Genomic DNA, 27,201 nt, shown 5'->3' with positions numbered 1-27,201 from the left:
CATAAAAGTGACATCAAGAAACCAACATAGGATGCGTCCTTACCTTAGACAAGGCTTCTTTTCCAACAGGCTGCCTTCGGGGAGATGTAGGCATGGGTTCCAAGGGTCTGGCCTGCTGGCTTTGTGCTTCCACCCTCTGCTGGGAGACCTCCTCCTCTTTTGAGCATTTGCTCAATGGCTGCTCAAAGCTGCCATCCAGGAGCTGGGGTAGGGGGTCTTCTTCAATGGAGATGATTCTGCGGAGTGCCCGGGGGAGCGGACCCTCAGCCCCTGGCTCCTCTTCTGGAAGGGGATATCCACCCAGGCCAAGGGAGCTTCTCCTCCTTGGGAGGCCAAACACATCTTCTTCCTCCTCTGACTGGCTATTACGGGGTAAGGAAGAAAGAGAAATGGGGAGAATATCATAAAATATGTCAATATGGAAACTAGAGAGATGTCTAATAGCTCTGTGATAAACAACTAACAGAAAAGCATTACACCTTGGGGGTGGAAAGCTCCAGGGAAGGAAATAAAAACAGACTCTGCATTCTCTAGCTCATTCACCCAACACACTTCTGAAAGTGTTTAATGAATACGAAGGTGATAAGGTAGTGGTGATGATAATGATGGACGTGGCGATGATGATGGAGGTGGTGGTGATGATGAAGAGGAATGTGGTGGTGATGCTGATGATGAAGGTGGTGGTGATGATGAGGAAGGTGGTGATGATGATGATGATGGAGGTGATGGTGATGAGGAAGGGCGGTGGTGATGGTGATGATGGAAGTGGTGATGTTGATGATGAAGATGGTGGTGATGATGATGATGGAGGTGGTGGTGATGAGGAAGGTGGTGGTGATGGTGATGATGGAAGTGGTGATGTTGATGATGAAGATGGTGGTGATGATGATGATGGAGGTGGTGGTGATGAGGAAGGTGGTGGTGATGGTGATGATGGAAGTGGTGATGTTGATGATGAAGATGGTGGTGATGATGATGATGGAGGTGGTGGTGATGAGGAAGGTGGTGGTGATGATGATAGAGAGGGTGATGATGAGGAAGGTGGTGGTGATGATGATGATGGAGGTTGTGGTGATGAGGAAGGTGGCGGTGATGATGGTGATGGAGGTGGTGGTGATGAGGAAGGTGGTGGTGATGATGATGATGGGGGGGATGAGGAGGAAGGTGGTGTTGATGATTACGACCAGGTATTTACCTAATGACACAGTCGAGCACAGATGGACAGAGCCCTGTCCTCACGGAATGCTCAGCTCAGTGGGGGGGCTGAAGCAGTAATGGCACAACTAAATACACTGCAACAAGCTGTGATAAGTGCCACAAAGGAGCAGTAAAGGATGTGACAAAAGGAATATAAAAAATCTGGAAATAAAGCATCTTCAATTAACAATCAGGTGGCCTTGGCTGTGGTCCCAATACCAGCCCTTACTGACTGTGCCACTAGGGAAAACACTTCAACTCTTCCAAGCTTCAATTTCCTCACCATAAAATGTGGCTCCTGCAGCCTGCCTACGTCACTCATAAGACAATGCACAAAAACAGATGTGTTCAAAGAACAGCCCTCAGCTAAGTGAGTGAGGGGGACTGCTGGTCCGGGAAGAGCTCAGAAGCAGCTGCCCATTTGTGAATGGGTGAAGAAGCCAGGCTGGGTACCTCTACCTGCCTTTCCTACCTTCCTCTTTCAATGTCCCTGCCACAGGGTCAGTGTCAGGAGTAAGTGACCTCGGAGGCCTATGTGCATATTTGCTTCCAGAAGCATCTGACCATTAAGAACGAGGAAAAGCAGAAGGAGGTGGAGGGAACTGGGCAACCAGATGTGAGTCAATGCTCAGGCTGTATTTTCAGAAGGTTTTCAGGGCAAAAGCCTTGTAGACCCTTCCTGGCACAGGAGTTCAGGTCTCTGGAGACAATTAAAGCTGAGAAAGGTTTTAAACGTAACTCGAGTTCCCAACAGAAACACGCAGGCACACACACATGGAAGGATTAGGAAGGAGAACAGAAAGCAAATCAGGTGAGGAGGTGATAGGGCCAAAGGAGACAGAAGGGAGCTGAAGGTCACGGAATATGCAGAACAGGGAGGCTCCCCTCATTTTGGCCCCTGGCTTATACTATTTACTCTTCCTAAGGAGCAGTAATAGGAAGGGAAAAGAAAAAACTGCATGTATCATTGTTCTGAAGTTAAGTGCAACTCTGAAAGACAAATTAAGATAGAGTGCTCACAAAAATGGTGACTTAATTTGGGTCCCTTGATACAAAATAAAGAATTCTGTAGCAATTCAGGGACCTTCCCACTTATTTATAAAAATCATAGTTTTTAATAGAAGCTGACTGCCTTCTTCCCAACACATTTCTTCTACAGTCTAACAAGCCTACAGACTGCTTATCCCCTGCAGACACAATTAGTATTCCAACAACTTCCACTCTGCTTACACACACGAGTGCATGTGTGTGTGCCCAAGCAGACAAGAGTGCACATACACACACAGCATGTTTCTCGAAAGGCCTTACAAACAGAAAAAAGAAACGGCCACTGAAACAGCCCTAAAAGGAAGCATTTCTTGGAAAAAGCTTTGGATTTGGGAAATTCTCAAACACCGTTGACATCTCCTAGGACCCTTAGATCAGCACAACAGCATTTATTTTTGGTTTTGCCACCAAGCGCTACATATGAGCAGCAGAGGGCAGTGGCCTCTGCCAAAGTCTGTTCTGGAATCCAGGGTGCACGATTTGCAACCTACCTGCTTCTTGTCTGTTTCCTTTCCTCCACCCGAAGCTCTACAAAACCTACGGTCTCTTTTGCTCACCACTGTATACCTCGCATGTAGCATAATATCTTGCACATAGTAGGCACTCAATAATGGATGTTGATGGCAGAACTCATGTTTAATTTACTTTTGGAGACTTCACAGAATTCAAAGAATGTCTGGTACAGATTAAGCAATCAGTGAATGTTTGTTGAATGAATATTTTCTGTGCAGAGCAAGCAACAGGCCAACCATTACTGCAGAAAACTGGATCCCAAATTGTATCCTTCTGTTGAGGATACAATTTTTTCTTAAGATAGATTTTATTTTTAAGGTTGATTTTATTTATTTATTTATTTATTTGAGAGTGAGATAAAGCAGTGGGAAGAGCAGAGTGAGAGGGATAAGCGGAGTGTGGAACCCGACACAGGGCTTGATCTCAGGACCCCAGGATCATGACTAAACTGAAATCAAGAGTTGGATGTTCAACCAACTGAGCCATCCAGGCCCCCCTCTGTTGAGCTCTTTAGAGAAAGAATTCAGGATGATTGTGTCCAAAGACTTGACCAATGAGCCCATTGACATCTTCAGGGTCACTTTCCTTCCTTCCTCGTATTGTGTATTTCATGCCTACTGTCCTCAGGGTCTCCTGGATGAGCAAATTCATGCTCTTTCTCCCTGGCTTTGATACTTAGGGGTCTGGTTGCCTTTACCTTTCTATGGCCATCTATGTGGATGGAACACATGCCAAAAAAGAAGGGACAGTGGAAGACTTGGCTTGTCTCTTTTAGGGACGATGAGCCACCCCTCTGGGGATTCAAACTCGATTACTGGGCTGTCTAATCACAACAAAAATTGTCATCTTTGAGATAATTAAATGTGAAGCCTTGAGAGGAATCTGCCAAGTACAGGCCCCATTCCTGTTTGGAAAGGAGCTCAGTTTGCAGGGGTGGGGGGCCTTCCACAATTCAATTATGCTTCAGAGCCAGTCATGCCCCTGAAAAACCAGGTGCATCCATTCTGCCCAGCAGAGTCTCTTGCAGCCACGCTCCACTCCCCCCACCCCCCCCCCACCCCCTCCAACCACGTTCGTCCTGCCTGTCTCTCTCCTCTGCTGATCTACGGCACCTCCTCGGTTCCTATCTGCAGACACACACGAGAAGACGATCCTGTCCCAGGGGCCCGCCCTGCACAGTTCTCCTTCCACCTGGATGTCCGAATAAGAGGGAACGTGCCCTCTGAGACTTGAAGGGAATGAGTGCAACTGACTCTGGGCTTCCCCACCTTGGGCCACTTCCTGAGAGCCCCTGGACTCAGAGCCCAGTGAGAGCCCAGTGAGAGCAAGACCAAGGAACACACGATGAATGAAGAAATCGGGGGTCACTTACCTCCTCAGAATCCCTCTGCCATCCATGTATTTGCCTATCACAGAGCCAGATCTCTGTTTCCAGTTCGCCTTGGAAGCAGCTGTGTTTGCCTTGGCTGCCTTATCTTTCTGTAGAAACACAAAATGCCCTCAGACCTGCGCCTGCTGATCTCTCCCAATGTTTGAGCAGAGAGGGCTCCACTTTCCCACCTCCAAGTTCAGGCTTGAAACCAAATTCTGAAGCAAGAAGCAATGTTTTGGTCTCCCTGTTAGCATTATCTTACTCTTTCCTTTTGCTATTGTTTCTCATCAGGATCCCTCCGTCTCCCACCCAATAATCCAATAGAACAAATCAATGCACAGTTTAGAGCCTGGGGTCCACCTTGTGACCCTTCATTACCAGCACTGACGATTTGCAAGATGACAGGAAGAGATTACGTGGAATGCATTGGAAAGTATTTAGGGGCAGAAAAGACGGTGCATCTTTAAATCCCGCTCATTTGTGTGGCTCCCACTTCTCTTTATTTCCAAAGCCCCAGAAATGAGAAAGGGACCAGCTCAGAAGATCGATTAGTCCGGTGCCCTGCGGCGGCGGGTGGGGGCTTACAACCCAGCTCACAGCACTCCCTGGCAGGTGTCTTCCGGGACATGAGGGGGAGTTAGATCATAGGCAGAATCTCTGGCTAACCAGCCTTCCCCATGATTCCCAATGATTCTTAATGAGACAAGGAGGGGCTGCCGTGCTCCCGGGGCCCCTGAAGTCACGGCTATAATGATTCCAAATTAATCTTTAATTATTATTCAGCATGCACATGATTTTATCCCTCTTTCTTCTATTCCCCACTAGGGTTCTTAATTCCATTTCCTTTTCAAAGCAAAATGAGTTTGGCAGGTGAAGGGAAGTGAGGTTAAAGGATTAGGGTGACCTTTGGTTGGATGTTTTCAAAAAAATTCAGTGTTACTTCTAAAACAATTATAACCATTATCATCATCAAACAAACATGTGTAGGCTGAAGCCTCGCTCTGACAGTACACGGAGGTGGGCGGTAGAGAAGTTTCCTGCCAGTCAGGGACAGGAAAGAAATGGGGGTAGAACTCGGTCCACACCCCCCCCCCCGCCCCCTCAGGGATTTGTAGTTGTAAAACAGCTGCCTTATGCTGACCACATTCAGGCCACTGTCCAGCCCAGGGCTCAGAGCCTATGACCCTCCTCTTTCCAAGAGTTTTTCTCAAAAATCCCTATAATATAGAAAAAGAGGATAGGGATTCCCTTTCCTTGTGTGAGAGCAGAGGGTATGTTTGGAGAGGCTAAGCACTTGCCCCAGAACACAGGAGAAATTCACAAGGTACTAGATCCTGATGATTAGGAAATCGCATTGGTGAATCCTACCCCCTTTCCCCATCCCTTTGAGCATCCAGTGGTTCCTGTCTAAAGGGGAAGATGAATAGAATATGGCAGCCTGGATTTTGTTTAGTGTGGCTCCAAGTAAAGACCTGTAAGTCAGCAGAGGATTCTCCGCTCTCTGGTAGAGTATGTAAGTGCAGCATTCAGGCACGGAGGAACAGGGGTCCCCACAGAGTAAAAATGTGTACTTAGAATCAACTATGTTAATAGCGAAATATACATTTTTAATTTGTTCTATGATGGTATAAAAATGCAACATTTTTCATCAAGAGATTACAAATGTTAATGAAGAAAAAACCCCAAAAACGTGTGAGCATTTTGGTTAAAAGGGATTGCGGTATTTTGACTGCCATCTCCTCGATAACATCTACCATGTCCATGTCCACATGATCTGCGACCTTCCCAAACATTTTAGTCTCTATACTCCAAGAGGAAAGTGCATTACTTCATGGAAAATTCACACACTGCTACTCAGAAGGCCACTCTGTGTTTTTATTATTCTCAAAATAACCCCCCAAAAACCAAAAAACAAACAAACTATGCCATCGTCTGCTCTCCCAGAAGGGAGGAACCAGATATCAAGACACTCTTGGGCCAGTCCCAGCATGGGCTCTGGGTGCCAGGGAACCCAAATCTTGTCAGGAAAAGGAGCACAGGGCAGTTACCTGAAAACGTATGTCCTGTTCATCCCGAAGATGTTTGTTTCTTTCCCTGCAAATGGAAAAGGGGAATCTCTTTAGACACGGTGTTTGGGGTTGGTAGATCCAATAGCCGTCAGTTTGCCAGGGAAGAAGGTGCAGAGAAGAACTTGACATGGAAGGCACAGGGAACGTGTGGAATCTCTTTCCTTAGGGACAGTGACAACGGGTAGTTGGTGTAGCCATCAGCTGAAAGCAGGGGGACAGACAGGATGACCTTGTAACACCCATAGCCCCTCAGGATGCTACCACTAAGGAAAGCCTCCCCCAGAGGGCAACCAGAAGTTCTAGGTGCACCTGTGAGCTTGCTATAGGGGGCGCCCTCTCTCTGAGCTTACTATTGGGGGCACCTTCTCTCCGAACTGTTCATTTCATGCAATCATGCAGTCACTCAACAAACGTTTCCTGAGTACCCACTCCAAGCGGAGCACAGCTCTAGCTATCAAGGTTACGAACAATGAATAGAAGAGGGACTTCCTATTTCCAGGGCATCTTATTTTAGTGCTGGGGTCATTGCTATTGAGAAAGATAAAGCAAAGACACGGAAAAAAGAGTGTTAGAGGGCGCAGTGGTAGCTCTGTAGGGCGGTCACAGAGGGCACATCTGAGCAAAGACTGGCAAGAGAGGGGACCTGTGATGATATTTGAGGGAAGAGTGTTACAGGCAGAGGAGACAGCAAGGGCAAAGCCTGGAGTCAGGCTCTCCTGGACGTGTGTGAAGAACAGAAGTGAGGGCATCAGAATGCTCAGAGGAGAGCCATTAGGACATGAGAGCAGAGAAAGTCAGGGAGGAAGTACAGCCCTGACCATTTGTGGTCTTGTGGACCATTGTAGGAACTTGGGATTTTACTCCAAAAGAGATATGAAGCCATGGGGGGATGGGGAATGGCAGGAGAGTGACCGGATCTCACTCAAGTTTTATAAGGAGCCCTACAGTCTAGATGCTGGGTTCCCAAGCACGTGATCCTGAGTGTCCTGAAGTTGTTTCCACTCATCCCTTCCTCACCCCGTCACATCCCCCCCATTGTCCCAATGCCACCCTCTTGCGCCCCCCAATCTCCGGCTCCACATTTCCACTACGCCTTTCCCTGGCATTATCTCACTATTGACTCCGTTTCCCCACTGCTCTGTCACTACCTGGTGATATCACTGTGGAGGAAAACTGCCACATCTGGGCTGCCACCAGCTGCAAAATCTAAGCTTGCAAAACATGTGGCAGCCCGGAAAGGCTTCAGGCGTGTGATTCTGCACCAGTGCTAGTCTCCATCAAAAAGAACCATGTGTACAGAGCTACCTTGTTATTCTCCTCTGCTCGTTCGCTTGAATCTGTTCTTTTCTTCTGAGTACAATAGAAAAAAGGAAAAAATATCTCAAAAGCTTGTCCTTGTTCATCTTGTTCTCTTCTTTCCACTAAAGCCTCCCTAAGAATCAAGACCTGCTCTCAAATGGATTAGAACTTGGCCACATCCCATTGAGTTCCAAGCACTTTCTCATTTGGTGGCGTCCCAGATGCCAGACATGGTAACCTCACCTGGCTTTCCAATAAAACAAAGTAAAAACTGGCATGCCTGGGTGCAGCAGTCCGGTAAGCATCTGACCCTTGATTTCGGCTCAGGTCACGATCTCAGGGTCCTGAGATGCAGCCCCGCATCAGGCTCTGTGCTCAGCGCAGTTCTGCTTGGAATTCTCTCCCTTCCCTGCCCCTCCCCCTACTTGCTCTCTAATAAAGAAATAAACAGAACAGAACAAGTCAGGGTGTTTCTGATTCAAAACCACTCCGTGCACTCTGAAAAACCACCTCACGCCTCATCACCGTTCCCACAAGGTGCTGGGCAGACAGAAGGTACAGGAACTTGGAAACCTCACAGACAAAAGTGAAAATCCCACCTTTCCACACACAGGGTTTGTCTGGGTTTGGTCTTGGCACATCCCAGGACAATGAGCTTTGAATTTACAGTGAGTCCTAACAAGCCGAGAAACTCCAAGTCCTTTGCTCTGTTTGTGCTCTATCCGTGATTTATCTACTCATTCGACAGACATTGCGAGAATACGGCAGAATCTAGAGAACCAACCAGATACCAATCTCAGTTCCGGCTTCCGCAGTGCGTAGCTCTGGCTCTTTTGGTAAATGACTTCGTTTCTTTGCTATCAATTTCCTCCTCTGTTAATTTCTCTATCAGCTACTGCCCTCCTTTCCTTAGTTTCACTGAAGATGAAAGGGTACCAAATCTGCCAGAGGGTAGCAGCTCAAGAAATCCGGTTCCCCTGCTACCGGACCAAGCACCGCACAAGGTGATGTGAGAAATGCCACGAAAACGAGGCAGAGCCTACCTGCCCAGGTCCAGACGAGAGGGATGCGAGTGTGTGTGTGGATGGACCAAACGAGATACACTGGGGATCAGGGGAACGAGGGCATTCTCTCGGCGGCTCTGACTGTCCAGAATGGAGGCAGGAAAGACTCTCAGATGGGCCCTTCCCACCAAGGCACCTGGAATGTGCTCTCAGAGCACACATGGGGCTCACGCACCTCAGGAAATCCAGCTGCTTCAGGAGCCCTGACTTCTCACGCTGCAGACTCTCCGTCACGCGGTATACTTCCCTGAGGAAGAGCAAACACAACATTTCTGAGCTTCCATTCTGCCACGGTGGGAGGCGCTGTGCCAAAGTTGGATGCCCAGGACCCTCCCACTGGAACCCAGCAGGCAGTACCCCACTCTGGGGACCGGGGGTGGGGGGGCGGTTTAGAGGAATCTGTCTCCCCTCAGCCCCCGGGGCAGCACCTGCCGCATGCACATGGTTCCAGCCGTGATCTCACTTCATCAGTACAGATGTCCTATTCGGAAGGTGAAATTATCCCCATTTCAGGGACACACGCCGTCAGAGCGTCAGTAATTCTCCCCTTGTCACACAGACAATCCGTGACTGAGCCAGGGTTCTAATCTAGACTAGGACCTCCTACTCCCAAACCCATGAACAGGGCGCCCTGCCCAGGTGCTCCTGCACAGCCCAGAATTCAGGAATTAGAATAAATATTCTTCTCCAGCCCCATCTTGGAGGAGAAGAGCAGAATTTGTATTTTCTTCCCTAATGCTGGTTGTGTTCGTTTCCAGGAGCTCCAAAAGAATCATTCCTCCTTCCCTGTTTTCCCCCGGAAGTCTCCCGTCTGTTCCTAGATCTCTGGAATTTCCACGGTTGGCCATTCATTTTTTTAACTTCGGATTTCTTATCTCCAGCCCGCAAGCAGAGAGTAAACGTATCAACTACAATCAGATGCTTATATCTCAGCGTGAGGGTATCAGTCATATCCAGAGTTTTGAGGAAGGGGAGGGAGAAGCTGAAAGGTAGCTGGGGCGTCTGGAGAGTGACTCCGGCAGTGAGGCAGGTTTGGTCCCCTGGGGTTTGGTCCAGTGTGTTAGCATTTCTCTGTGCAACCCAGGGCTCTGCCTGAAGGCACAGTCAACAAATAGCAGCAAGAAACAAAAGAAGAGTGGGGGAGGGAAGAAGGAAGGCAGGGATGGAGCTAGGAAGAGAGGGAGGAAGCAGTGAGTCGGGAGGTTTTCAACACTACCCAGGGAAGAAAGGAAAAAAAAAAAAAAAGCAGAATGGGGTGACAGCAGAAAACGAGCCTTGCTGAACTTCACAACTTTGCCTCCATCCTTCCTCTATGCTCTGCACCAGTTTAGAAATGTTTAAACCACTCCTAAGCTTACTGCAAAAGGTCCACAGTTCTAGATTTCCAAACCACTTCTAGTGTAGGAAGCATCTTTCAGCCTCAGAAATGTGTGCACTTCCACAGGCTGTCCGGGCTCCCGGGATCGTACCCACACCGAGGCTGGGAAGGACCAGTTACCTCGTCATCATGTGCCCCGCCCCCCCCCACCCCCGCCCCAACTCTCAATGTCATTACTGAGCTGGTGAAAATAGCACCTGCTTGTTCGATCCATCCAGACTTGGGCCAAACTCACCATAATCAGATTCCTTAAAAGGTATTGGTGTTCCCCTCCCCCTTATGGAATAGTTATAAACTCAATGCACAACAAAAACAGACTGCATCAAATCCTAAGTTCACCTCAGACAATCCTAATTAAGCAACAAAACTTCTCTCGCTCCTGCAGAGCTGCAAATTCCTAACATTTTATTACCAATTATATTTAATTTGAACTTGAGGGAAAACAATGTATTTTCCATTACCCAAACCGGGTCCCCAAGTCCCTGTCTAGGATTCTGCTGTGATGAGCAGTACGTGAGCGCAGCTGCCTGGTACTGCTGCTCAGCCCCGGGAGCTGAGATGGCTTTGTGGCTCCTCTGTCCCAGCGCTGAGCTGAGCTCGGATGACCACCAGGAGCAGACAGCTTCACCCTACTAAGGACAATCACTCCTTGGGAATTGGAGGTCTGTGCTCTCACAGGGTGTTTGTTAGGAGGCAGTTCCTAAAAGGGAAGGCAGTCCGGTCTCCACCCTGTTTACATAGCGCCTGTTGGCCACTGAAGCCACACAAACACGCACGTACATACGCACGTATGCTACACATCGACGTGAACATATGTCTACCTATTTGTCTGGGAAACAGACATCTATTTAGATACCCACAAATACTCAGGCTTTTTGTGTGTTAACAAAAAGAAGGGCATTCCTGAAAAACCAAATGACACTTGGAAATATGACCAAATGACCTTCAAAGTCCTTTTAACTAGACGTCGTAAAGGTTTATGCTAGGCAATCCGTGGACTGAGAGGGAAAGAACTTGGCATTTTTCATAGGAGTGACTGGTGAGAGGTTTACAGTCTCTTTAGAGAATTGCTTGCCGTTGGCTTTGTTTTCTGGAGAGGGATGAGATAGGGAATGTCTCCAAAATACATTGTCAAGTGAAAATTCAGGCTAATGCAGAACAGTGTGCTACTACTTTGTAAATGAAAAGTGTGTGTGTGTGTCTGTGTGTGTGCGCGCACACACGCGCGCATGCTTGTGTATGCATAGAACATTCTGGAAGGAAACCAGGACTGCTGGCCTCTGGGTGATTGCTGGCCTGGAGTCATGGGCGGGACAGGGGGCATGCAGGCCTCTTTTGGGGTGTATATCCTTTTGTGCCTTTTGAATTCTGTGCCTTGTTATAAACTACCTACCCCAAACAGAAATTCATTAGCAAAATAGAGAGGTAACTGCTTTTCAGCTGACCTTCATCTTTATATTATCTCTCCGGCTTGATTGTTCCTTCTTTATCTTATTTTAAAATCAAGTTCTCCTTCCCAGAGCATCTTCAGAGAAGAGAAAAATTAATTTGGCCCATTCAGAATCCTAGCTGATAAATGACTAAGTCTTTTTATCTCCCAATTCCATCCTATCCCTTCCCAGCTGCTCTGGTACAACATCAGGCAGCAAGATGTTGGAGGTGGGGGGAGCGCCTGCTGTCGGGACGACTAGGCTCGGTCCCCGTTTTCTGGTACTAACCATGTGGCTTTATGCCTCACGGAGTCTCGGTTTCTTCGTTCATAAAATGAACAGTTGGGCTAGAGCACTCGGGTTCCATCAGTACCATTAGTCTGAGATTCTGCTCTACAGAGAACAAGCTAAGGCTCTCACTGCCCTTGTCTCCTGACCTCCCTAGATGGGACACTCCGGGGCTCTGGGCACGCTCTCCGACTGCAGCATTGAGCGCTTTTTGAAAACAAGCCACGAAGGTTCTGAAATCATGTATCTCTCCCTCCTAACCCTCCTTTTCAGTTCCCAACCTCCAGAGATTGTGTCTCTGGCTTGCTTAATTAAGATAAGACTTCAGAAAGATTTTAATCCTCATGCTGTGATTTGATACCCCAGCACTGGCTGCTTATTTCCATTTGCTGTTCTAATGCTTGTGCCTTCAGATGTTTGTTGTTTTAGAACTTGATTGAATTTTTAAGAGGCTGAATCCTTAATTTTGTTTGTAAAGTTAAATGCCTGCGCCTTGTTGGCCTGCACTCAATGAGGAGGAACTGATTTTGCTCGTTTGCAATGAAATACACTGTCCTGCCACAGGTCATCCAAGAATTGGAGTGAGGGTTTTGCTTGTTTTAAGTCAGCTACTCGGAAATACATTTTTTTTTAACTAGAGAAATCTTATTGGGGTAAAACTCCACATGCAAACACATTTCCTCCCTCTCACCCCAGGCAATCAGTCCCAGGCAGCACAGCAGAACAATGGGATTTGGGCCCATGGACCCAAATGTTGCCAGTGTCAGAGGGAGGGAGGGCTTTCACTTAACAAGGAGAAGGTGAAAGTTTCTACAACTAAGTACTGCTAAGCAACACTGCCCTCGGAAATTAGAGCCTCAGGAATACCTGGCACAGGGCCAGGCACACGTGACCAGAATGAATGAAGGGAACCAATGGGAGCCTGAGAGAGTAATGCGTGAGCGATGGCCAGTCCTACTCCCGAATCAAGTGTTTTCTGGCTGACTCATCATGCACTGTGGGGAAGCAGCCAGATGCATCTAGCACTGAGCCTCGTGCGCCAGTTCCTTAAGACCCCGGACCCTTGGCTTCCTCATCCGTGTGGTGGATACTCACAGCTCCTGCCACGGCAGGATGCTATCAGGTTCATAGGCAATTATGTCGAATTATTGACATGGGGGTGATACACAGAATGCACAACACAGTAACCAGCGCAGAGAAGTTTTCAATAAATGTTTGACAAGTGACTAAGTAAACGGATGTACAGGTAAATGCATGAACGAATAAACAAGGGGGAAGCCCCCATCCCTGGGCACGCCAAGGAGTGCGTTTGTTCTCAGAAGCCAGTGCTCCCAAGACGAGATAAATAGCCGGCCCTCCAGCAACTGCTCAGGCTTAGCACACGGACCCAGCCCCAGGTCCTTCCTCGCACCTGCCTCTGTCCAATAGGTCACGCCCAGTGCAGCTTAGTGGCAAACGGGACCCCGAGAGACGTGGGGCTCCCACACACTGGACCCACATGGAGGAGAGAGTGAGCAGCCTGGACTGAGGATTCCTGGGCACTGTCACACTCCAACAGATTCTATGCTGACCTAAGATGCCTACCTGCTTCACTCTTGTCCTGGCTCTTACCGTCTCTCAACTATGACAGTCACCTCTCTCTCCACTCTCAAATAAATCTTTAAACATTTAAAAAATAAAATAAAATAAAAAGGGGCGCCTGTGTAGCTCAGTCAGTTAAGCATCCGGCTCTTGGTTTTGGCTCAGGTCATCATCTCAGGGTCATGAGATAGAGGCCCTCGTCAGGCTCCATGCTCAGTGGGGCGTCGGCTTCTCTCCCTCCCCCTCTCTCTGCCCCTCGCCCTGCTCTCATGTGTTCTCTCTTTCTCTCTCTCTGTCTCTCAAATAAATAAATAAATAAGTCTTTAAAAGAAATAAAATACACGATGACAGTCACTTGTGCTCTGTCTGCTCATGCAACCTTTTCCCGAGGACCATCTTATATTGGTTGGTTGGATAACACGTCTCTCTCATCGCATAATAAATTTTCCAAGAACAGGGTTGTAGATGTCCTATGCATCCTAGATTATGCTGGCCACAATCTGCTTACTGGCCTCAGCATCCCAGCAGAGATGTTCAGGGAGCAAGGACCACCCCCCGCCCCTGGGCCTCATGGGAGAGGCAAGGCGACAGGGTCTCCAAGAGAGGAGATGGCATGCTCAAAGGAAGCGGGTAGAGCCGGTCAGCAGTGACAGGAGCCTGTGAAGGCCGGACTCACATCTCCTTCTCCTGGTGGAGTTGGGAGGCCTCTTGTTGGAGGCTTTCCAGCTGCTGCTGGGCGTCCTGCAGCTCCCGGGACGTCCGTTCCAGCTCCCGGGCCAGCTCCTGGTTTGTGACTTTCAGCTTGGTATTCTCAGCCTTGGTTTCATGCTCATCATTTTGGAGCATGGCGCATTGGCCTTCCAGCTGGAACAGAAAGTGGGGGAGCAGAAGGGAAAGGTAAGCAGCCACCATCCAGTCTGGCCTGCCCCCACCTCTCCTCACTTTCTCGACCTACGGGCGGGAGCCCTCATGGCCAGCCCTCACGGTTCCACAAAACCTCAAGGGGTTTTGTCCTGCTCCTTAAATCACACGGATGCACTTCTGGAGACAGGGGAGCTTTCAGAGCACTTCTCATCTCTCCCCTGCCTCCACAGGGCTCCTGAACAGTCCAGAGGGAGCGGCACCATTCAAAAAGACTGCTAGGAAAGGAAGGTCAACACTCCATCTGCGTCCCGCATCCCAGTGACGATAATGCTAGCTGCGATCCTCTCATCCGTGGTCTTGAGAGCCAACCTCGCTCTCTCGTACCTGATTTCAGCCAATAGTCTCCCTCAGCCCTGTTGAACATGGAAGGCAGCTAAGTGGCATTTTCCCTAAAACCATCCTTCCCAGTTCTGAATGCTGACAGTAAGTCCATTTGTCCCTTTTTCGTCTCTCAGCTAAATAAGGCCAATTCCTTTAATTTAGAGAAACTTTGTAGGGTGGCCAGAAACCCTGGAAAGTCTTAGGAAACAGCAAAAACAGGTCAAACCAAACACATACCTTGTTTCCTGTCCCTAAAGCAGCTAAAAAAAACCTCTGCATTTGTGTAAGTGCAGCTTTTCTTGGCTGGTGGTTCTGCTTTGCAGAGCTTCCAACCCTCTCACCAGAGGAGGAATCAAACCAAAGCAAATATATCATAATAAATTTAGTTTAATGAATGTGGCCAGGAAGGGGAGGAGGAGGCAGCAACAAGGAATTTTGTGTGATTCTCAAGAGGCCTGTGTAATCAGGCAAGCATGCAGTAATTAAATCGAGTGGCAATCATTCATTTGAGGGATAAGTCTAATTGGTAAGAACGTAATGCATAATAGCGACGAGGAGTAGGGGCAGGAGAAGGTAGGGCTGCAGCAGGAGAAGGGGAAGGCAGCCGGCCTTTCCCCGAGTGGAAATGGTCTTGCTTGCAGAAGGAAGAAATCAAAATCCATAGGCTGGGTAGCAGCAGGAGTGGGACAGTGTCTAGCTTCAGCGTGGGGCAGCTTCAAGCATATTTTAATGTGTCACTAAAAATAGCCCTCTCTATGCAAGCAAGAGCAATATGCCTGGGTCTGTCCAGGGCTGGATTCCTTCCAGTGCCAGACAAAATAAAACGGGAGGCCAAGTGGCACCCTGGCGTCTCTCCCCAATGGGCTCTTGCTTTGGGGAGGAGGTTGAGAGCGTGAAGTTTGCCCAGGGAATGAGTCTTCCCGGGGTCATTAGCCAGCCCTATACAGTGCACCACCCAGACTACCTCCTGGGGGGTCAGGTGCATCATAGGCCCATCTGGTGTCTACCTCCATCCTGGGGGGTGATGGGAGCAGCCACAAAAAAAAGGCTGATGGACATTTTGAGGGCACAGAGGAAGACAAGGGATGAACAAATGGATCTTTGAAGATCCTCTTCCTACTGGAGGTATCTGTGTCCATGGGAGGAAGGAAGGCAGGAAGACGTCACTGTCTGCAGCCTTCCCCAAAACATCAGCAACTATGTCCCTTGTATCTCAGCATCCCCCGCCCCCCTTTCCTGACACAGGAAGCAGGCAATGAATGAACACTTTGGCATTCTGGTGGCTCCCGGGCATAATTATAGGACGATGTCTTCAGATGCCTCGAGGGAGAATTCTTGGCAACATTCCCAAACTGAACACCTGGCCCAGGAGAGGTGAAGGCTTTATCCTGGCATCACCTGTTATTTCAAATGCTATCTTTCACGCAGCTCAATAGTTCTTCTCGGATTAAACCAACCAGCCCCAGGCCTCCAGCAAGAAGCAGTGTAGTGGAGGGGCAAGTGGGCAAGGCCAGCAGGGGAGGGGGTGGGGAGCCCGTGCTCCGAGGCGACCAGGGAGGCATACCCGTTTCTGCTTCTGGATGAGCTGCTCCAGCTCCTGCTCCTTTGACAACAGTTTCTGCTCGAGCTCCTGACTGTGGGCCTGAAACCGCTCTGTGTCCTGCCAGACCGGAAGGAAGGACAGGTGAAGCCCAAATGCACGTGGGATGGAGATTTCTCCCTCCCCTCCTCCTGACCTCGTATCTGCTCAACAGCAGGGCCCACCCATCCTTTCGGTCTTTGGGGCCCTTCCCACCATATTCCAGGGCTGTGGGACCCTGCCTGGCCGGGCAGTGAGGCCCAGCGAGACAGAGAGACCGCAAGTGCTCCATCATCCATGACACCAGGTCCCACCTGGTGGACTGTGTGCCACGCCTCCCCTTCCCCCAAACCCCCTCCAGAGAGAGGCAGTGTCCGTTAGCAGTGGAGTCCTGAACACGGAGAACAGAACAGGGGCCTGAGTGTGAATCCCAGACCCCCACCTCCCCCTCTGTAAATAGGGACAGGGGCAGAATATCCTTCCAAAATGGATATTCTGTTCCACGTTGGGTACTATCTTTCGATCCCTTAAACTGCCATTGCTGGGGAAACACAGGGCATCGCTTCTTCCCCCCCGGAGGGTATAGGTCCTCGCTGTTTCCTGCCATGATGGAGGAGTCCCAGCCCTGTTCTTCAGGAAGTCGCTGCCCCTGTGTTCGACAGCCCCTCCCCTCCGGCCCTACGACTGGGCTTCCCTGCTCTGGAAGCTGACGACGCAGTGTGAAGGGGCTTGGGGTGGGCAAAGAGAGAGCCATGTGGGTTGTTGGGATGGCTGACATTCTCATGGAGCCTGGATCGGTGCAAAGGCCCTTGGCTGGGCGCCAGGGCACTGGGGTTGCAGTCCTGGCCTTACCCAGCTGTCCTCATTTCTTTGCTCATATGGTAGAAACAAACACTTGCAGGCCCCCTGCAGCTCTCCACTCTCCTGAAGGCAGAAAGGAGATGCAAAATGTGCAGGAAGAGAAGAAACCATTATAAGGTCCATATGACTCACTACCGGAGCCCCTGGAGGGCTGCCGGCCCAGGAGGACAGAGTGGGATGCCGCTCGCTAAGGGGACTAGGAGGGTTGGGCACGATGGCGCCCCTAGGGGAGTGGAGGGCACACAACCACTCCCAGGGGACAGGCCACTGGACACCTGGTTTCAAAAGCTCAGGATTTGGCTGGGCTCATCCTCTATAGGTGCCACCCGGCTCCTGAGGCAGGTAGAGAGCTCTGGGAGAGCCTGTGATGGTCTCCTGTCAACCATAAGCAACGGAAGGAGCAGGATCGAACCAGGCAGCGCCTGCTCTCAACCCTTCCACCAGGAATCCCGCTTCATTCAGTTTGGGGCAGTGCTCCCAGAGTGGGCACCCTGTGAACCGGGCTGGAGTGAGGGGGGCCAAGCGGGCAGCTCCTGAATTCTAGTACAAATGCTGCCATCCCCACAGGGGGCCGGCAGAGCCTGGACGGAGTCTCTTACTCCGGAGCCGGAGCGTGCAAGCGATCACACATTTCCCTCACGGTCAAACTGCTCTGTGTAGCGCCAGGCTCCAAGCCCTGTCCGGAAGGGTCAGCCCTTCCTATGCTGTCCTAAAGTGTACCACCGCTGTCCTCCCCCTGAGACCAGGCAAAAGCCGGTGTCTGTCAAGCCAAACACATCTTCACAGTTCCCACGTTCCTGTACAAAGTGCACCTCTAAGCACTGAGTCTGAAAGGCAAGGGGTACTAAGCAGGGGAAGGAGGGAGCCAAGGGTGGGTGAAGGGGTACAGCAGCGTGGTGACATAACCTTACATGACACAAATGTGTCCTTGAAGCTTCTCCTCCCACCTCCTCCCATTCCCAGTTCCCATGCTTTGGCCCACCTTCCGTTTCTGGAAAGCATGCTTCTTTCCTTAGCTAGGACCTTTGACCTATAGTCCTGACCTAGAAGTAGATCATGTGGGGTCAAGAGAGTGGCTTTCCCACTGCAGGGAGGAAAAAGTCTGCTGTTCTCAGAAAACTATCGTAGGGTCCACTGGGTGACAAGTATCTGGGTACTATCTTTCTTATACTTACCCAACTATGCTGAAGGTCAGAGGACAGGCCAAATATTTTAAAGCCCCCAAAAAGGGGACACCTGAGTGGCTCAGTGGGTTAAGCCTCTGCCTTCAGCTCAGGTCATGATCTCAGGGTCCTGGGATCGAGCCCCGCATCGGGCTCTCTGCTCAGCGGGGAGCCTGCTTCCCCTCTCTCTCTGCCTGCCTCTCTGCCTACTTGTGATCTCTCTGTCAAATAAATAAATCAATAAATGAAAATCTTAAAAAAAAAATATTTTTTTTAAAAAGCCCCAAAAAAGAGGGAGGGGAGAGTCTGGAAATACTGACAAGCCTACAGAGGGATCTAGTCAGAGAATATGACTGGCTTTTTCTGGAAAGCATTCCAACTCCACCTCAATGTGAATGGCATCTGTGAGAAATAGAACCTTGGTGTGGATAATCCAACCAGTGTAAAATTAAAAATTCAAACCAACTTGCATTGAGGAGGAGGGATGGTGTTGTGATAATGGCCCAGGTTTGGTTCTGAGAGGCACAGGGTGACATGGTCTCTATGTTGTATCCCCGGAAGTCACATACTGAAACTTAATCCCCAAGAAGGTGGGACCTTTGGGAGGTGAGTGGGTCCTGAGGGCAGAGCCCTCACGAGCGGGATTAGTGCCCTTATAAAAGTGACCCCCAGGCACTTGCCTGCCCCTCCGCGCTGTGAGGGCACAGGGAGAAGGCCACAGCCAAACCCAGGAAGTGGGCTCTCACAAGAGTCTGGCCATCACGCCAGCCCCCTGAGTTGGGACTTCTGGCCTCCGGAGAAATAAATGTTGTTTCTAAGTCCCTGCTTATGGGATTGTAATAACAGCCTGAACAAAGGCAGAAGGCTACCCTTCAAGATTAAAGACTTTTCTGCCGAGAACCCACCAAGTGGATAATCCAAAAATAGAGGAGAAAGCTTCCTACAGCTTTGTTTTATAAATATGTTCTCAAAAGGCCCCTGCTTAGCTTGGAAAAGGGGTGGATTTCACCAGTTCTGACCCCCCCAAGGCAAACAGCAGGGCTTGCTAGGAGGCTAAGTGCCAACTAGAAACAAGGCATGTAAGTTTCCAAATGTTCTCCCACAGTGTCCGAGAAGGGTGGGATTTGACTTGTCTTGGGTATGACATTTTCTAGGTGTCTAAGGGAAAGGATGGGAAGCGTAGACTCTAATGTTGGCCCCCTGAGGGGAGTTGCTGGGCACAGAGTGCAACGGACCCCGTCCAGTGGGCCTGTCCCATGGCTCTGGGGAGCAGCTAGTGTCAGACCTGGTCTTCAAGCTGCTGTGACGGGCAACATCTGCACCTTCACCTTTTTGTTCATTTATGCGTTCATTCCTTTGTCCCTTGTTCATTCAGTGATTCAGCACAAGTTTGCTGAGGACCTACTGTGCTCCAAGCACGGCTGCGGTGCTGAGGACAATTCAGCAAGTGAAACAAAGATTCCTGCTCTTAGGGAGCTTTGACGTCAGTAGGAGGAGACAGACCCCAATCAACAAAAATAAAGATGGAATTTAAATGCCACATTTGAGGGGGACAGATGCCTTGGAAAATCTAAATAAAGCAGAGAAACAGGGAACCCACGGTGCCATGGGTGGGGGAACCCTGCAGTCTTGAACTGGGTGGGGGGCAGAACAGGCGAGCTTTCCGCCAGGCCCTCAGAGCCGAGACCTGATGTGCACTCTTACTTTGAGGAGAAACTGCTCCTTCTCATGCTTGATTTGCTGTTCCATCTCCTCATAGAGATGCTGGATTTCTTCATCATAAGCAGCAATTTTCCTGCAGAGGTGGCAGAAGGAGAGTCTGATGAGGTCTACACCCAATTTCCTTTATCCCACAGTGTGAGTCCTGGAGCTTGGGCACCAGGGCCCCATCAGGAGCCTGGGGGGGGTGGGGGGCGACTATGTAGGTCCTGTCCCCCAAAGCTGTGGGATCAGTTCCTCAGGATTAGCGGACCACACAGGCCTCGCGGGACCTTCTTCTCCTCCCAGGTGAGGAGGCCATCATTTCTAGATGACCCTCACACTCCTCAGTGAGGTTTCTCTGGCTCCATTTTCCTTAACCTCACTTTATTTCAACAAGGAGCCCCAACCTCTGTAGATGGACCTCCCTATTGTCCGCTAGTCCTTCCACCTGTAGCAAGCCCATAAAGTTGTATTGTGTGGGCTTCTTTCCTGTCTGGGTTCTTGGCTGCTCTCCTTCCGGGTTTGGATGCTTTCTTTCTACTTGGCTACGTCAGCACTCTCTGAACGGCACTGTCAGAGGGCTCTCCCGAACTGTGTGCTTGTGGGATGCACATTTCTCAGAAGACGTCAAAGGATTCCATGACACTGACAACCACTGACACCACACCCCCTCCAAAGGAAGGGGAGCCACACCTGCCCAGTGCTCGTGCCATCTCGGGTCCAGGGCCCCAGGCAGACAACATGAGAAGCGGCGGGCTGATTCAAGGTGGCGGTGATAATGAGATGTCCTCATCCCCCCTGCCAGCATATTCTCCCTACGCCGAAGAGCCCCGCAGGACAGAAAGTAAATACCCAGAGACTCTGATCCTATACAGACACCAAGACAAACGTGGCTATGGGAACGAAGGTTATAGGTCATCCCTGGTGTTGTTCCTCCTTCTCTCCCCAAATAGGTCCTCCTTAAATGCCCCCCCCACCATTTTAAATGCCACACACACACATCCAAAATCAAAGAGGAAGGCTGAGCATTTGAACTGAGATGGAATTTATCTGGCCAAAGCATCCCCATTTCCAGGGGACTGCACTGTGACCCCACTTCTTTGCCTGCCAGTGAAATCTTTGGCTCAGTGCACCCTGGGCCTCTCTCTCACCTGTTAAGGGGAATCCAGGCCCAGGAGTAGGCTGATGTCTTGGATCTCAAGGTCTGATTTGAACATACATATACTATAAAAGTTGGCACTTGCCATTCTAAACTCAAATGGTGGCAGGCCCCCTGTTCCCTTTATTCAAGGAAGGAGACTTTAATAACGAAGGAATGCGCTCTGGTTTTCAGTTCTAAGAGGTACTCGAGAGATTTCTGAACAAAACATCAAGGACAGCAGCGCGTCTATTCCTCTACGCCCTTCATCATTCAAAGCCTCACCTTCCCAATGTCCACGCAGGACTCTGATCCAGGCCAGGCCTTTCCCGCTACCCAAGGAGTCCCTTCCTCTCTTGCTACCCGTGTCTCATGCACAGACAGAGCATGACTAAGGAGCCATTTTGATTGGCATCCTTCCAGTTCTATAAGAACCACAAAACTGACCCAGACAAGGAACTGGTGTGAATCTTCAAGGCCAACGTCACTCATATCGAAGCAGAAGCCTCTAAGTTCCCTTTTTTGGCGGGACCCCCCCTCCCCCAAAGCCAGAAACCCTTGGAGTGAGTGTGGTAATGGCCTCAGGACGCACTCAGAGAAGGGACACTTCCCCGAGCTGGAGCCCTGGCTTTACCACCAAGCTGGGCATAGGAAATGTCTGGTTGGCTAGGAGTAAGAAATTTCTTGCTAAATGACAGATGCTTTGGATTGTTACTATTGTTATTAGCCAGCTCATAACAAATACAAGAAAATCTTGGCGAGCAATAAGGAGCAAAGCTAGCTGCTGTTGAATAGGGACATCTCAAGGGCAGATGGGAACACTGCCTAAGTGGACTTTCAGAAAGAAAGTCTTCTCTTGTTCCCCAGAATTACCTTCCTATGCTCAAAGAAATCCCGGTGCTAGATGGCAAGCAGTGTCAAGGACAACTTTACACAGTGATTCCAGCTACATAAATACGGAAGGACTAATAAAGTGAGATGAGAGAAACTTAAAAATTAATTTGCTCTGATAAAGCAATACCAATTACAGTCATCCATTATATGGATGAACAGCTTATAGCTGTTTACCATTTATGCTTAATAACCATACAGGGCATCAATTCTATACCATCATTAAATGCGTTATATTAACTTTGCTCTAAGTTTTATTTGATTACGTTAAACTCTTTTTCAGGCTCGCATGTCAGCTTGCTTATCATAAAGTAAGTAATTTTGCAGACGGCTAAAAAAGACAAATCAGGGGAGGGCAGACATAGCCTCCGAATGGTGCCTCCTTCTAGCCCTCATTAACAAAGGTTGGGTCCACTGCAAAGAAGCCCTGGGGTTCCAGGTGGGCATCAGTGAGCCAGAGTCCAGTCTAACCAGACTTATCCGTGGAACAAAACCTCTGGAAATGCTTTTGAATAAAGCTGGTATCCTAGGGGACTTGGCCAGGCCTGAAGGTCTTCAGAGCATGAGTCCCCTAGGATCGATCAGCTCATGACCAGCCTGAGTCAGACACATGAGCCCCAGAAATGGAGAGGGAGTGAAGGCCATCTGCTGCTGTTCACACAACTCACACCACTCGACTAGCTCAGGGCTCTAAAAGACTGGGTTCTGAACCCGGAATCACTCATAACCTCAGTGTGACCTTGAGTGCTCAGACCTCCTTACATCCGAGTAGCACCTGCCCCGAGCTCTCCCACCCCCGCCCCAGCACCAGCATGATGAACAAACAAGAGAGCGGGAATGAAAAGCATTTGGAATCTCAAGGCCCTAAATAAATGTGAAGGATTGTTGATATCATCATTACAGTCAGGGAGAGTGGAGGGCAAGAGCCATCATTCCCCAAGGGGAGGAAGGTCTTGGTTTCAAGGATAAAAGTGCTGCCGGGCTTGGAAAAGGTATGAGGTGATCAGGAAAATGAAGAACAGACAGCTTCGTCAATGAAAGCTCCTGTCCGATGCGTCTGTTAGAGACGCAGGCTGCGTGTGAGCGGGAGCTGCAGAGCCGGAAGCCTGTGTCTGCGGGGAGCTCTGCAGTGGCCATGGGAAGGGTAATCGTGAGAGACACTCTAAAAAGGTCTGCGCGTGTGGCATGTGGCACACCAGCAGGCACATCGTATTCCTCCACCAAAGGAGAGAAGCGACCTGTTACGTTGGTTTAGTACATACATCTCTGTTACCACAATTTCAAAAACCACTTGCGTTGCCCAATGCACACATACACTTTTTTGTCTTCTCTGTGAGGATTTCCCCACCTATGCAAACCTCGCTGACCCCTTCTCTGAAGTCTTAGAACATCAAATGTTTTTAATTGAACATTTCCCTTTGAAATCCTGAAAAAAACGGTCTCGTCTGGGCTGATGCTGTCACCATGAGGTTAGGACACCTGGACGCTTTGTCATCCACAGGGTCTATGCTCAAAATGTGAATGCAGAAAATCTATACAAAATCAATTTAAGGCTTTACTGGGGGAACACCAGATTCCAGAGGAATTGAAGAATTTCAGGGTGGGAAGTTCTGTCTGATCCAACCACCTGTTTTCCCTGGAGTTAAACCCCTTGCCACAATGTCTCTGCCGTGTATTTACCCAAACTAGGTTAGAACACCTCTAGCGAGAGGAAATTTGGCTGGATCTCTAAACAGCTCTTTCATCTTTGGAGTGTCCTGGCTCACAGAAATATATCTTTCTATGGCTCTGTCCCTCTTCTGCATAAAAACCCTTTATATATTTGAAAACAGCACTAAGACTTCAAGGACTTGCCTTGGGTTTATGCCATGTCTCTTGTTTTCCTCCAACCATGGCTCACATGGATTTTTTTGTTTTTGGTTTTGGTTTTGGTGTTTTTTTGTTTTTGTTTTTGTTTTGTTTTTTGTTTTGGTAACTCCCTTCACCTTCCTCTTTAGTTTTCTCTGAATGTGCCCTGATTTAGCATCCTTGAGCCATGGAGCCCTCAACCGAATGCCCAGTGTGTGAAATCTGATTAGCACAGCTTAGAGCTAGACTAGGCCCGTCTTGCTCTACACACTGCCTATCTATTCCTGCAGCCTAAAATCACATTAACTTTTCCTGGCAGCCGCATCACACTTGATGAATGCCGAACCCATTTGTCAAGTAAAACCTCTAAATCTTTTGTCTGTGTGATTGTTTTTCTTTTAAAGATGGTGCTACTGAATCATCTCTCTTCCGCCTTGTGCTTCTGTCATTGGCTTTTTGGACACCAGAGCAAGATCTCAGATGCAATTCTGTTAGAGTCAGTCCGTCTTTCCAGCATGACATTATCTTAATGGATCCCAACTGGTCATCCGGTGTCCTCAATGACCTTCCAAGCTTTATTGGTGTTTTATTTTTTATTTTATTTTTTTAAAATTTTTTTAAAAGATTTTATTTATTCATTTTACAGACAGAGATCACAAGTAGGCAGAGCAGCAGGCAGAGAGAGAAGAAGAAGCAGGCTCCCCGCTGAGCAGAGAGCCCGATGCGGGGCTTGATCCCAGGACCCTGAGACCATGACCTGAGCCGAAGGCAGAGGCTTTAACCCACTGAGCCACCCAGGCGCCCTTTATTGGTGTTTTAAATGTTCAATCATAATAGAAGGTAACTAATATATTGTCTTAGTTTGTAGGTTTTGATGATTTAGTTCATCTGAAAGTTGTTTAGAGGAGTGTTTTTATCTTTATTTTTTAAAGATTTTCTTTATGTATTAGAGAGAGAAAGAGAAAGAACACGAGTGGAAGGTGGAACAGAGCGGGGCGGGGGAGGGGGGAGAGAGAGAGAGAGAGAAGTAGGCTCCCCATTGAGCAAGGAGCCTGATGCGGGGCTGCATCCCAGGACCTGAGATCATAATCTGAACTGAAGGCAGACATTCAACCGACTGAGCCACCCAGGTGCCCCTAAAAGAGTTTTTTTTTTAATACAAAAACTACTGGTTTCTAGTTTATTGTATTAGTAAAATATATTTTATATATATATATATATATATATATATATATATACACATACTGGTAGGGTATGTACTTCTTGGAATCTATGACCTTTCCTGTGAAATCAAAAACATTATCATATTTTGCATAACTTCCATAAGAAAAATGTGTATTCTAGTGCAGGGCACACAGCTTCGCATTTATCTCTTAATTTAACCTTGCTGCCTGGTAGTCCTAAATATTTTACATACCTACAGTACTTTTTGCTGACTAATGTGTCAAATCCTAGATAAGTTTGCTAAAATCTTCTTAAGTCTTATTTTTTTTTAATCAAATTTTCTTTGTTTTCCTCAAAGTTTTTTGCCTTACCTATTTTGCTGCTCTTATTTGATGCCTAAAAGTTTATTTCTGTTGTATCTTCTTTACATACATACATACATACATACATACTTTACTTTACATACTTCACATACTTTACTTTACATACATACATTTTAAAAAGTATTTTTTTTATGACTACAAAATATTCTTCCTATTCTCCCTTTGTTCCTGCCACTGGCAAAAATATCGAATAAAACAAAGACAGCAGTCTGTAATAGAGCTCTCTGAGCTATTAGTACCATGTGGGCATAAATATTCAACCTATTTCTGTTAGCCATTCTTAAAACACTCCCCCACATCCCAGGGCAGTATTTATTTCATTATTCCCTTGTTTGCTATCTGTGCCTAGTTATTTGGAGATGCAGGGGGAGGAGGGACAGAGACAAGGGAGAGAAAGAGACGTGAGCTCTTGGTGAGGCAGAGAGACAAATGTAGGAAGGAGGCAGCGGAACAGTCGTGAGCACCAACATTTATCCTCACTTTCTTGCCTTTGCATATAACGGCTGGATAGTGCCTCTAGCATATTCCAGTGTAGTCTAAGTTCTAACCCGTTGACAGCTATGGTTGGCTCAGAATTCCTTAGACCGAGAGTAAAAAGGCTTTGGTTCAAATCCTGATCCTGACATTTACAAGCTTTGTGGCCTTGGACAAGTCCCATGTCCCCGGTGACCGTGAGGTTTTCCGTTTCTGGAAAATCAGATACTAATGCCTACTGCAGAGTAAAGTTGTGAAGTTTAAATAAGATAATGCATGTGGAATTATTGAGTACAATAGATAGCTGATAGGATGCATTTAATAAATTCTAAGTAAATGAGTTCTCTGATTCTCCAGGGGCTTGTGGACTCCCTTTTAAGAGTTGCTGCTTTATGATTCCTTCTGATTTGAACCAAGAGGCAAGTAGCAAACGAAGAGGAATCAGGCATCAGCAGACATGTGTGCGAGTGGGGAGACATAAGGAACAGAAGGCTTGGGTTAGAACAAAACCTGAGGCGGATCAGGAAAGAAGAGAGAGCCGTGACGTCACCATCCACATTAACTAGTGGTTAAGCCCTTTGCAAAGTAACACGCTGGGTAAAATAATTTAGACCAATGGGATGGGCTCTGTACACCAAGATTTTAGCACCTAAGAACACCAAGTCCACTGCTAACGTGGCATGGAGGGAAGGAACCTGTGGAAGGAGCCACATGCTGTGCCGTACACCCCACCCCACTGTGCCTCCCTGGCTTGGGCTGATAGTAACTTTGGGACCACAGAGCCTTACCTGGAGGGAAGTGGACAGAGCCCGCTACTCCAGTAGCGGGAAGGATGGTAGAGTTCTCAGGGGGAGAGATGCTGAGTCCAGAAAAGGGAGATTTTCAACAGTGAAGGGAAGAAATAACAATTATATACTGAGGATGCCATAGGGCAGTGATGGGTCTGGAAGAATGAGTCTTATTGGAAGCCAGAAGGAAAGCTCCAGGTCTAGCTTAGAGGACAGAATGACACCCAGGGTGTCTGAGTGGGGCAGACACCTGCTCAGTAAAAGAGAACGATCAGCACGTGTGTAGCATTGGAGATTTTGGAAGGGATGTGTGGGGAAGGAGTAGGGTACGGATATAATACAAGGCATAGTTCTGAGAAGCCTTTGCAGATCATTTGCAAGGAACTGGAAGGTGAGATGTAGCTAGCAATAATTTACCCTGCCAGGCTCCCACAGGGACTGTGAAAATTAATTAACCTTTCTAAAGTGATCTGCACATGGAGGTAAGGTACCACACTAGAGTAAAGCTTTAATTCAGTACCACTGGGGTTCCAGCTAATGACAAACAGGCCAAAGCCTCCCTACTATAGAGTATGGCTTGGTCAAAATATCCTTCCCCTGTTTCCTGTTTCCATTTGGCCTTCATTTAGGAACAGAATCTGTCCAGATTTCAGAAGGTCTCAGAAAGTCATCTGGTCAACCTTCAAGGTTCTAGGCAGAGGTGTGTCTGAAATCATTTCAAGAAAAAA

The 27,201-nt window shown here is 48.4% G+C and overlaps 1 protein-coding gene across 10 annotated transcripts in view; it reads right to left on the bottom strand.

The window, feature by feature from the left end:
* The window catches only part of CRACR2A (calcium release activated channel regulator 2A), a 196,540-nt gene that overhangs the window by 34,308 nt on the left and 135,031 nt on the right, over positions 1–27,201 (bottom strand). For all 10 annotated transcript variants that reach the window (XR_004287068.1, XR_004287069.1, XR_004287070.1 and 7 more), the window contains 7 exons: positions 19,791–19,881; positions 16,048–16,143; positions 13,915–14,102; positions 8,737–8,808; positions 6,178–6,223; positions 4,130–4,236; positions 44–362 (listed from right to left, as the gene is read on the bottom strand). Coding sequence is in view for 7 of the 10 variants with exons in the window: in XM_032349078.1 (XP_032204969.1) it covers positions 44–362; positions 4,130–4,236; positions 6,178–6,223; positions 8,737–8,808; positions 13,915–14,102; positions 16,048–16,143; positions 19,791–19,881 (919 nt within the window). In the remaining 3 variants the exon portion in view is untranslated. The remainder of the gene's footprint in view (positions 1–43; positions 363–4,129; positions 4,237–6,177; positions 6,224–8,736; positions 8,809–13,914; positions 14,103–16,047; positions 16,144–19,790; positions 19,882–27,201) is intronic.

This window comes from Mustela erminea, chromosome 6 (assembly GCF_009829155.1).
Source record: "Mustela erminea isolate mMusErm1 chromosome 6, mMusErm1.Pri, whole genome shotgun sequence".
Taxonomy (NCBI): domain Eukaryota; kingdom Metazoa; phylum Chordata; class Mammalia; order Carnivora; family Mustelidae; genus Mustela; species Mustela erminea.
This window is presented reverse-complemented; position numbering and strand designations above follow the sequence as displayed.